The sequence below is a fragment of the Syngnathus leptorhynchus genome, chromosome 2 (assembly GCF_054491065.1).
Source record: "Syngnathus leptorhynchus isolate UIUO chromosome 2, UIUO_Slep, whole genome shotgun sequence".
In the NCBI taxonomy this organism is placed as follows: Eukaryota; Metazoa; Chordata; class Actinopteri; order Syngnathiformes; family Syngnathidae; genus Syngnathus; species Syngnathus leptorhynchus.
Window position 1 is genome coordinate 2,982,758 of NC_141196.1, and position 13,078 is coordinate 2,995,835.

At 40.1% G+C, this 13,078-nt stretch overlaps 1 protein-coding gene across 1 annotated transcript in view; it reads left to right on the plus strand.

The window, feature by feature from the left end:
* Positions 1–13,078, plus strand: part of LOC147060121 (pyruvate carboxylase, mitochondrial-like) — a 116,204-nt gene that overhangs the window by 14,036 nt on the left and 89,090 nt on the right. Inside the window, exon 10 of the mRNA XM_085933307.1 lies at positions 8,827–8,945. Coding sequence (XP_085789433.1) covers positions 8,827–8,945 — 119 coding nt within the window. The remainder of the gene's footprint in view (positions 1–8,826; positions 8,946–13,078) is intronic.

Sequence of the window (13,078 nt, forward strand, 5' to 3'; positions counted from 1 at the left end):
CTCTGTACTTTTTTTATTTAACCCGTTCACTGCCATTGACTGTTATAGACGTCGACGATCCATTTTTCTCAGGCTGGCAGTAAATACATTCACTGCCATTGACGGCAATATAAATAAAAAATCAATATGAACTGGCAGAGTCAAGTTGAATCAGAAAACGTTGGCCATCTCTGATGCCTTGCACATAGCTTCAGAATTCTGCAAATGATTTCTCATCGGTAATCACTTACACACATTTGTACATTGCGTTCTCTGTTGTCTGTGAGTAAGCCAAAGCGCCTTATTGCATGCAAATGCCGGCGAATTCTCGCAGAAAGAACGCTGTGAAGTAATTTCATGCTTGTGTAGCCCCAGACAGCGCAGATCGGCGCTGACAAAAGCATTATTACGCGCAAACATTTACACCCAACGTCTCGAGATGGGCGCGGGGTGGGGGAGATTTTATGCAGACTGGCTTTTGACAACTCATTAGACATTTTTTGCTTCTTCTCTGAAATATTTTGATAATAATCTTCTTTGGGGTGTTTGATAGGCTGGTTGCGGACGGACCGAGTGTTGAAAGTTAGTCCGAATCCCCCTTAACTTGGCGCTCTGTACAGTGAACCGTGTCATGCTAACATTTTTAGCATAGATGTTATCATCATTTTATAACTTTCAACATCTGGTCCTTCATGGATCTGTTTTGTAAGTTTAATTGCAGTAAATCAGTAGATTGTCTTCCTTATGAATAATTTTTTTTTTGCTATAAGTATCAGTGGTTGGTACTGACCGTTCCCAATACTACTCGATACCTTAATTTGAGGCCAGTATCGACCCAATGTGGCTTTTATCTTAGGGTTAAGAACCTTCTTTTTTTTTTTTCTTCTCACTTTTCTTCCTTTTTCATATTTCCCTGAACGTGTCGGGTGCCTGCGGTGCTTTCAAGTGCCGATCGTGATCGAGTTCTTGCAGCGCTTCGACGCCGTCTGCCCTCCAAGCAGATCAAGCTCCTTTCAAATCAAAAAAGAGGGGTTTCAACTTTTCCTCAAAGCGAGCCCAAGTGCTAAGTGCGCTCAAGAAATAAATAATAGGTTATCTTCATTGACGAGGATGGTGTTTAACATGCAAGGAGGCTCTTCCGAGATGTCCGCGGGCAAGAAAAACAAAACGATCTGTCTAATTAGCTCCGGGTTTTCTGTGGATTCTTCTAAGTTGCTTTTATATCAGCGAGGGCTTCGCACAACTGCACTGTATTTAACCTTCAGACACAGAGGAATGGTTTTCATCCTAATAATATCTTGTTTTGTATTGTTTGACTTGTTTATATACTTTGTTTAGAGGTTAACTCCGAGCTAAGCTTCTTTACGCGGCTGGAGAAATTCTATAAATAGCACCGAAGGCTCTTCCGTGTGATAAAGAACACAAAGGCCATCATAATAAGTAATAGAATGCAAAAGGCATGCAAACGAGGATGTGTGGGTTGCCGAGAACGAGTGCGTTGTGTTGACACCGGGCGCTTTGTATGTATAATACACACATCACATATACATAATTAGGACACACAGACATTCATCGTGTCGACTCCCACTCTTCCCGTGTGTCCTTTGCTTCTTTATGCACGACGTACACAACCTGCGTTATGAAAGCCGAATCCTATTTATTTATTTATTGACTTTTTTTTCTCCAACATTTTATGTCTCTAATATCAGCGCCGAGAATAGATCCTATTGGTGCTCATGTGTGGCGCTCTGCGATCACTAGGTGGCTTTATTCTCTCTACTTTTTCATCATTTCACAGACAAGAAGCTCATTATGCTGCCATTAAAGTGCTGACGCCGCAAGAGGTAGGGGAGGGGGGGGCAGATCTGGGCCAGTGAGAAAGCTCTAAGACTGAGATGAGCACGGAATCAGGGTTCCGAGAAGTGAGGGAATTTTTACACCAAGGGCCTGATTTAATAAGATCACAAGGAATGGCTGCTTAATTGCCACTGAAAAATCTGTAACATATTTACATGTCAGTTACTCGGCCACTACTTAAAGCATCCTTTTTCCTTCGCGGGTGAAAGTAAATATTACTTTCTTAAGATGGAACAATATAAACAGCAAGGGCCCTAATATTGAACTCTGTGGAACACCGTTTGACAGTGGGGCACAGTACGACTCGGGGAAACCAAAGATAACACACAAATTCTTGCTAACAGAATATCGTGGTCCATCGTATCGTCAGTCACTATGCTCACTACGTCGATTTTTCGTCCATGGATAAATGATTGACTAATTTATGTGTATATAGATTACAATTGAATTTTTCTGGCCAATTTTGGGTCTTAAGATGTGCCGTAAAATCTGAAATTGGGAGCTCGTAACCTAGGGCAGGAAAAGGTTATGACGCAATGTAGGTCAAAAAGAAAAATGCGGCCACTTTTACGTGGTAACCTTTAATTTTTTTTACAGTGTCATTAAATGAATCGGGTCGGCGTTCCTCTTCTCTCAATATGTCGAAAATTATGGCTCTACTCGGATGCTTTTTTTCCTCCCATTAATTGATAGTTAACATCCACTTTTACGAGCCCACAATGTTGTACTTGGCCTCTTATATTACACATATAAATATGGATAGAATTTCAGCGACAGAATTTCAGAAGACTCTCCGCTTTCTCTTTAGCTTCTTTGGGTCCACTTTATGGCTTCATTGTACCCCTCTTGTAAAATATTCCTCTTCTACATCTTTATCTCGCTGAATAATGTGAGTACAGCGGTATCTCCGCTTAGAAGTCATCGGACTTTTTCAAGATACAAGCCGACGCTAGAGCTAATTTAACAGCATAAAGTCTTCAAATGATTCCATTATCTTAATGCTAATAGATATTAGCTTAATACCTTGTAGACAGGCTAATGAAACTAGCATCAATGTGGTAATTAGAACCAACAGCTTAATATGGTACGGCACAAAAAAAAAACCCCGCAAAGTTTAAAATGCTACTTTACTTATTAAACAAAACATTTGTGTTAAGCTCCATCGCTTCTCGTTTGGAACTCAAGATTGTTTCCTTTCAACCATGCCCGCGCATTGCTCCCTTGCCATCTGCCCACGTGTGACCTTTTAACCTCCTAGCCACATCTGCAATGCTTTTTTTAATTAGATTTCACGGAGAGTTAGTCGCGAGAAGACTATTACCATTATTTTTGGACTCGTAGTCATAAAGGTGTGGATAAGTGTGTGCGTGTGACGGCAGTAAAGGAGGTTAGAAAAGTCTTACCGCACAAATGGAGCTGATGTATCGGTGAGTGTGTTTTCGGCGATGGACCCGACGAGAATTGTATGTCTGAGTAGGAATTGGATAAGATTAAGGTAGAATCCCGGCACCATCTCCACAGCAGTTCTTGGCAGAGAAGCGAGAGACAGGTTTGCAGAGGAACAAAGTTGCAGCCAACTCACGACACGCCGCCTTTCACTATTTTAAGATGCTCTGGTGTCTCACCCCAGAATTGGAAATGAAAAGGAAGCGACACAGTGGCAATTTTCCGGTTCATGCCATTTCCCCGCTCGGCGCGAGCAAATGAAAGGCATGAGCGAGGAGGAAAAGGTTTTTCTGGCCTGACGGCGCGTCGCCACTTGACTTTGCTTGATTATGTCAGGAAAAGGAAAGGGATGCTTTTTGTCTTATGTTTTCTTTCTAGGGGGATTTAGGAAAGAGTTCCATTTCTTGTATATTATTAAAAGCATTCTTTACGCATTTTAAATATTCACTGTAACCTTGTAAAAGAAGAGCACTAAAAATAAATTGCAAGAGTGGAATGCGCCTACAGAGAATTGACTGTACCCCGAATGATTAAACTGGAAAATATGCAAAGGCATAAAATGGAGGACATGGGGAGTAAACAGTTATCGCAAGACGTTTTTAGTCAGATATCAGAGGAACATTTCTGGGTAGCTTGCTCAATGTTTGCGTTTTGATTAATGCATGCTGTTGAATTAATACGCCTTAACTGCTTTGAAATGATGGGGGGAAAAAAATTTGATTGCCATTTCACCGCTACATTAAATGTAGTCTTTTCGTCATAAAATGTTACGTCACTTAGCATACCGCCGGAGAAGATTTAACTTTACATTTAACGCTTACATTTTCAAGAGGAGTATTTGTTGTGTTGTTTGTATGGCTTAAAATAAAATAAAAAAACTACTACAAAATCATTGGCTTTATCAGAATTTCATTCTGCCAAATATCTTGGTCAGGCCTTAACCAATACACTCTTAACTCAAAGGATTTCTTCCACAAAATGAATAGAATGACTTTAATCTGCTTCACCCCCCCCCCCCCCCCCCAAAATGTGGTACTATTTTTTTTGATAAAAAAAAACCTTGTCTGTCTATATGTGGTGCTGCATTGTTTGTTTTCATAGATCCATTATGCCAATGCCATTCGTTAGCATCTCAATGACATTATGCATTATTTGTTAGCCTCAAGCTAATATTACTTTATTAAGGCAAAGTTTTGTGAGGGGTTTTTTTTTTCCCCCCCAAAAAATCTAAATTTTTGTGTCTTATGTTTGACACTGGAATAAACAGCTTGAAGCATTTTTTTTTTTTTTTTTTTTTTTTTTTTTTTTTAAACTGTGCAAATCATTTATTCTCACATTTCAAAGCAAAAAAATAGAATGATGAGTCACTATCTTAAGTCACTACTCTAAATTTTTTTACAAAGGGGAGTTCAGTGGGTTGTTGCAAATTTTGTGTATCAACTTCAGTTTACAATTACCAAAAGCCATTGGGTTAGATAGTGTTGATCTCAGCATCGCATAGAAATAGTAGTCCAAATATGAATCTGTAAATAAACACGGGACCAATGGCTTAGCGCTGTCTGTTAGAAAAATTATGCAAATGCTGCAAATATTGCGTATATGCACATAAATTTACCTGCGGGGTAAAAAAAAAAACAGTATTGCACTAGAGGAAAGCATCGCACAAAATAAACAGCATATGAAATGCAGCAGAATGATAAATTGATGGGGGTTGATTTGAAACGGGAGGAGAGCGAGTGGCTGGGATGGATTCTTCAAAGTTTACTAAAGTAATTTTTGCAAAATCCTACAAATTAACAAACAATAATCGAACAAGCGAAGGCGACTTATCAACCTCTCGATCTCTCGCACTCTCTCTCACACGCTCTCGCTCTCTGCAAGCACTTCACCCTTAAAAACCATTTGCGATATTTGGAGAGGATGTCAGAAATTCAAATTCAAGCAGTGCACTCCACATTATTAATTTTTTTTCCCTTTTTTTTTTTTTCCCCCACAAGACCAAAACATCACATCACATCTACCATGTTGAACTGTCGAGAGGACTCTTTTAGCTTCAAGAGGCAGGGAAGTACAAATAGCATAAAAGCTCCCAAAATATATTTGATCACACCGCAGAGCAACTCATATTACACATCTAAAATAGATTTACATTCTAAATTCCCAAATTTGTTTCATCTGTCTATTTGCTTCATTTGCTAGTATTTTTCTAGGCTGCCCTGCTTCCAGCATGTCATTTTTTCTTTGTCCAATCCAATTTCAGCTTCTACTTACTTGCATGTCACTAAAATCTACCCACTGCCTTGAGAATTACTTTTGCTGATGATTTCTTTAACCAATCACATTACAAATTTATCCTCGCACAATTCAAATAATAATTAGCCTCATTCGTATAATATATCTTATTTCATTTCACAGTGCCAAGCTATATAAACTAGAATTGGCAATTTCTGGAGAAATTGCGTGTGAAGGCGAAGGCACTTCACACTATTGTGGGACTCAAAATGATGATTAAATGACATACAAATGGTAAATTGATGATTAAATAAAATAAAAATGGCACGGCATTGATGATGATGATGAAAATAATTATTAAAATGTGTTAAAATTGAATGAATGAAAAATTAATGAATAAAAAAATTATCGCCAACCGGGATCGAACTCGCTCGCGGAAGTGGCTCGTGTTCAAAGCGCCATTGTCTTCTTACTGAGCTAAACAGCGACTTAGTGCTGCACTGGTGGAATGATGCTATTAAACGAGAAATAAAAATGGTACATGCCGTTAAAACGGTAAAATGATGTTTTTAACTTAAAATTAAATGAATAACTAAATGAATGATGAAAATAATTATTAAAATGTGTAAAAATTGAATGAATGAAAAATTAATGAATAAAAAAATTATGGCCAAGCGGGACTCGAACTCGCTCGCGCACGTGGCGCGTATTCAAAGGACCATTGTCTTCTTACTGAGCTAAACAGCGGCTTAGTGTTGCCGCGGTGGAATGATGATATTAAACAAGAAATAAAAACGGTAAATGCCGTTAAAACGGTAAAATGATGTTTTTAACTTAAAATTAAATGAATAACTAAATGAATGAATGGAAAATAAATAAATAAAAAATAAAAGAGTTAAATAAACGAGTTAAGGAAAGAAATCATGAAAAAAGTTGTCAGATGTCAAAATTTGAACTCACTCCTGAACGTCGCTCGTGTCTAATGCGCCATTAAGAATGAATGGGGGATTTTAAGGCACAAATTTGCTAATTATGCAAAAACGGTAAATGTTATGAACAAATAAAATACTAGCAATTATGCCGTGAATTTTTGGAACGTGTGAAAGTTGGAATGGGGTGAATCGGTTAAAGCATGTGGGAGTAGTTAGGTGTCAAAAAAGTGGGAGGAATAAATTGTTTAATAATAATAAGAAGAAGAAAAATAAAGTAGAATAACAATAGTGTGAAGGCCTTCGCCTTCACACTAATAAATAAGCAAACAATTAAATGAATAAAGACAACTGAATAAATAAAAATAAACACACACGTAAAAAAATACATAAAATAATAAACGAATAAGTAGCTAAATAAATAAATAAATAAATACATGCATACATGCATACATGCATACATAGATACATACATACATACATACATACATACTTAGATACTTAGATACATACATACTTAGATACATACTTAGATGCATACATACATGCTTAGATACATACATAGATACATACATGCATACATGCATACATGCATACATAGATACATAGATACATACATACATACTTAGATACATACATACTTAGATACATACTTAGATGCATACATACATGCTTAGATACATACATAGATACATAGATACATAGATACATACATACATAGATACATAGATAGATAGATACATACATACATACATATTGTATGTATAAGTATACATACATACATATTGTATGTATAAGTATACATACATACATACATACATACATACATACATACATACTTACATGAATAAATGAACTGGAGAGTATTTCCACCATTTATAAACTACTGTCCATAAAGAAAATGGAAAATATGAACAGAAAAATATTAAAAAGTCTCATTCAGCATTACAAACGTCAAAAATGAAATACAATAGGGGACACACGATGTAAATCACAATCGCAATCATGAGGTAAATAGTGTAACGCCAATTCCGACCAGCAGAAGGCAGCGCTATCTTACAAGATTCAAATAGCGAAGAAGCCACTTACACCTGTCGGAACGTTACAAAAGTGTCAATTTCCCTAAAATGTATCAACGATCACATAATCTTGATCATTCAACGCGATTACGTCATGACCCAGCCTTTCTCCAAAACAGCTTCGTGGATGTGCAAATAATCACACAGCCCGATATTTTTGTTGACACTGGTCTTTTCCGAGTGCAATTGGCACAAATTCATCTGGACAATGTGCCTGGATGTCTCCAGGCGCTTGAGCCGAGTGCTTGTTTCCTGTCGCCTAGCGCCGAACATTCAGGCTGGCAGTTTTGAGATGTGCTCACAGCATTATTTCGTCGCCATTGTCTACCGCTGCTACACATTGTGAGTGGAGCAGTATCACCAACACCTTTTTTTTTTCTCCCCCCCCCCCCCCCCCCTCACCTTACATAGCAGACATTTGCAATTAGGCTTTGTGCATCTGCTTGGTGCTTCAGAGCAAGTTCTCTCAGCTTTCCCCGCAAGGACGTCTCGGCGAGGAATCCAAACAGAAGACGGGTGGCGGCGAGCATAACAATCCCTCCAGTCTTTGAACTCCAAGGACAGAAACAAACGCAAACTGAGTTTAGAAGGCGGGAGGGGGAGCACCACACCAAAAGTTTAAAAGTTTCTGTTTTTTTTTTTTTCCATCAAAAACAGTCCCAAGCCTGTTCAGACTGCGCTGGCATTGAAAAATGACGATACTAATACGATTTAGACTGTTTTGTGTAGCAAAATAATCACACAGGTCACATATTGGCAAAAATTGAACTGCAATGCGAACGTAGCCTTGGACATGGTGAATGTGTGTGCGTGTGTAACGGCGGCCTTGTGTGCGAACGCCGATATTTTACTATCGTCGAATGGGCCTTGAGCGTTACGTATCCATCATGATTAGTGTGAGAGGTTCTGGTGGAAGCTCTCCTTTTTGTTTGCAGGGCACATCTGTTTATGCTTCAATGAGGATGAATCACCGGGCTCAGTTTGCAATTCAGATTTCTCGTTAAAATATATTTGTCGATAAGAAAATAAAAGACTGATAAAGAAAAGAAAAAGGTTGTTTTTGCTCTACATTTTAATGAGATGAAAATAAAATAAAAAAGGAATCTGACTTGTGTGAAGCCCTGTCCCAGATTTGATATTTTTCAGCTTGAAGTTTCTTTTTATGTGTTTGTTTAGTCTATCAAAACAAATAGGTCTGCTTTCTGCTATGGGATATTTTTTTTTAAAATCATGTTAGTGTTTAATTCATACTGCAAAGAGCAGAGGAGACAACCCAGAGTCATTTTTTTTTCTTTCTCCTGCAGGTGGGCTACGAAAACGCGGGCACGGTGGAGTTCTTGCTGGACAAACACGGCAAGCACTACTTTATTGAAGTCAACTCACGGCTTCAGGTGGAGCACACGGTGACGGAGGAAATCACTGAGTAAGTTATGTCGGACGGAGACAATTTTTTTTTACAATTACATATATTAATTTTCATACAATCTGATTTGTCGGTGATGTCCACCACAAAGCATAATTTTTTAAAAATGTAATAATTTCTTTCCACTCAATATTGCAATTATTTTGTCAAGGTTAGTTTCGCATGTATTATTTTTTTTTAAATGTATTTTTTTTCACTCAATATTGCAATTTAATATGCGATTATTTTTTCAAGGTCAGTTCTGCATGTATTTTTTTTTTTTTTTTTAAAGCCAAGTAGCCAAATGTCTTCCCGTCACAAAGAAAAGACAGACAATTGACATTCTAAACATTCAAAATGAACGTTGACTGTCGCCCTGGCCCCCACGAAACCTTTCCTGTCTCCAAAAATTTACAGAACTTTCCAAAGAGTCCTCCAAAAACTTAATTGGAGTTAAACTATCTCCGAGGCGGTGAAAGTGTCTAAATGTGATACCGCAAGTGGGTCGGGCTGGTCGACGCCAACTGCATCAAGTCTCCGTATGTTTGCACACACCATCAGTTGAAGTCATTTCCATCAAAAGTCGGCGTTGAAAATTTTTTGCATTCATTTTCGAGCTGGAGGCTGATTTGACTTGGCCCGAGAGGAGCGGCGTCCTGCGTTAAGGTGGCCGCGTGGCGGTCATCTCGTTTGCGCAGGCGGTCGTCGGGCCCCGGTGGCCGGCCCGCAGATTACGTCGGTGAGGGGAAAATGGCATGAAACGAGAAAAAAGCAAATTTGTTAAATTCCCTCTCCAAGCTCGTTCGTCGTCAGGCTTTTTCCCAAGGCTGTACGATCAAACTCTCTGTGTGCTTGACATCATTTTCATCGTAAAAAGCCAAAGCCCTCCCCCTCGTCTTGCCCTAAATTCCCCTCCATCCCACTTCACACCTTTCCTCTCTATTCCTTCCCTCATTTCAACTAGCTCCAAACTGGCACAGATTAAAAAAAAAAAAAAAAATGGTCGCCTCCCCGGACTGCAGGTGGTCTTGTGAGCCCCTAAAGTCCTTCTTGAAAGCCCCTTCAGTCGCTGTTTGATCAACAAAGCCCGGCTGTGTTTGCTGGAGATTATATCCGCCCGTTTTCCTGGCATCCTTGCAGCGGGCCCGGTGGACGCGTGCCCTTGTCGACGTTTGCGGCTATTTCTGCTTTCCCGTCTTTCAAACCAGAGCTTGTTTTAGCTTGGTTAGCTACATCCATCCTGTCTCTCCGTTATCACCGCTGTCACATTTGATAGCTAGCCGCTCATTCATTATCTCTCCACTTGATGGTGCCGTCCCGAACTTCACCCTTTGCCTCATTTTGCTCCACGTGGTGCTTCATATTTCTCATCCTTCGCCCTCTCTATTCAAGTTGAGTCTTCAGAATCAGGAAAAAAAAAAAGAGAAAAGCTTGTTTGTCATTGCACCACAGGCGATACCAAATACAACAGACTCAACCAGAAAAATAATGACCGACAAGGGGATACCGCCAAGTTACCTGACAGCGCCTTATTTACGTAGATGAAAGGAAAAACATAAGGGAGGGGGGAAAAAAAAAAAACAATCCAAAATTTTGAGTTCCTCTAAGGCGAGCATAGTTTGTAGTTGGTAAAAAAAAAACAACAATAAAAAAACAACAACTCGGCAAACAGACCTGTTGAGGTTCGGGCGAATCTTTCTTTTGGCTTTAGAGCGCCTCGTCGTTAGCCACGAGCGCACGCAAGCTGGCGGAAGAGTGACAGACAAGGAATCCTCGCACATCACATTCCATCGCCGCAATAATAGCACGCAAAATATGAAAACGCACATGGGGATAGCGCTTTTGTGTCATTCGGAGAAAGGAAGCAACATCTCTCATTCGCGCGTGGGAAAAATACACCCTCGCGTCGAGAACTCTTGATGTCCAAAGACTCTACTGTACGAATGCCTTCTCATCTGTCTTGCCGCTTTTCTCGAGGGTTGCGCAATTCACTCCACTCTCCTCCATATGTGTGTGTGAGGAACCAAAAAAATAGAAAAAGGCCGTCGCGTGTTGTATAATCTCGCCAGGCATTCGGAATATCGTCTTTTGAGCGGCAGACGTTGTGTGTGCAGCATTTGGTGGGGAAAAAAAAACAAAACAACAGAAAGCCCGCCTCTCAGTCCAACTCTGCCCTCCCCTCCTCAATTTGTCCTTAATTTAGCTGTGAGTAATCTTTGCGCTGCTCTCATGTTAAGTATGCGTGAGCGGCCCAGTGCTCACCACGGCGAGCCCGTCAGATCCTCAGCTGGATCCGACTTATATTGAACGCGGGGAGCTCTGTCTGTAACACGCAACATATTTATTGCGTGTTGTCCGGAGATATCTTCTTCTCCCCCCCCCCTGGCAACGCGCAAGCAGCCCTGCGGGGTGGACAGTAGCAGTTGCGTTTTCTTCTCATTAAGTGCCGAGGCCCGGGTAACCGCCTCTGCCGCATCTTAAGAGACTGCGGGCAAAACGACATCTTCATCAGTGTGACAGCACGCGAGGAAGAGTGAGAAAAATCTGCATGAAGGAATTTAATTCATCCATCGACACACGTATGCGAGTGACTGGAAAGTGAATGAAGAAACCATAAACGCCGGAGCAACCTCCTCTCCATGTAGGCCACTTAACGGAATTGTCTTCAGGCTGATGATGATGATCATCATCATGCTGTTCATGCGCGCGCAAGTTAAAAGTGATTAAATGTCAAGTTGAAATCGGCTTGAAGTGCTTTCTATTGACAAGCTTTATTGATGGCTTTCACAACGAGTCAGCCCGCATCCATCCATCCATCATGGTGACAAGTGACGGCCCCTTATCGGGCATATCGTTTACAGACTGAAAATCCCTGATCAATGTATATACAGTATTTCTACAGCACATGTGTATATAGAATATAAAATAATCATATATGAAAATAATATCATATTTAATAATATAACATAATGTATAATGATCATAAGAACAACAATAATGATGATAATAATATAATATAATATAATATAATCCATTTGAGGCGCTAAGAAGATTTCACAATGCAAATTTGTAGTTCTATGTAATAATCAGGAAGTAACATTCATATTTCCAGGCCGTTGTATTGTCACTTTATTGACAGCTGAGCGTGTGGCTTACATAAAAAGAAATAGAATTTATCTAAAAAAAAAAAAATAATAAAAAGAATTGAACTTTGGATGTCAAACACCAAAATGTTACACCAACCCATATCGTTTCGACTGATAAAAGTCCACTAGCTTAACGCTAACATTTAATGGGAAACTCTATAGATGGGCTAATGAAAATTAGCACGGACTTTATTGTAGTTATTATAATCGGCGCTGAACCACTGTACCGCTAACACTTGGGCAGCAGGAAGATGTCTTAAAAAAAAAAAAAAGTATTGTCGTGTGCTTTCAATGCACGCTGTACGTGGACTCACCTTTGCTGGAGGTTCTGAAGCCGTGCCTGCGCATGCATCGGCATCTCATTGCTTCCCAATGCTAATTTGTCTCAAATCCATCTTCGCCAGAGCCACAAATAAACGACGGAGCGTCAGGAAGATGCAGAGATACGACACATTCATTTATATATTAAAAAAAAACAAAAAACGGGGTTGACAAATGAGTCAGGTAGGAAGCAAGAAGGATGCGGTGAATTGGAAGAGGAGATGAATGACCGCCGGCTACTCTGGGGAATATCGTCCTGAATAAGCGGCGCAAAGGTTTCCGCCTGCGTGGCTTCGATATGTTTCAGCCGGATGTCGACTTGCCGGCATTAGTACATGACACACGTTCTTATCTCCTCGCCGCACTCTTTTGTCTCCTCGCATTGTGGTGGATGAAAGCAGCTGCCATTAGCTGCTTTTGCCGTGAAGCAGTGTCACATTTATTCCCCCCCCCCCCTCCCATGTCCTACCTCGTTTTAGTCATTCCCTCTTAACCCTTCTTCAGCGTGGGCTCTCTGCTCCGCTGCTCCATTTCCCTCCAATTTTACTTATTTATGTCACTCATGGATAATTGAATGTGTTTTGCCATCGCCGTCTTGGCCTCACCTTGGCCTTCCTCGCCCTTCTTTAGTCCTCGGCATCCCCCCCCCTGCCGTGCCGACCGGCGTTCCCTCCGTTTCTTTTTTTT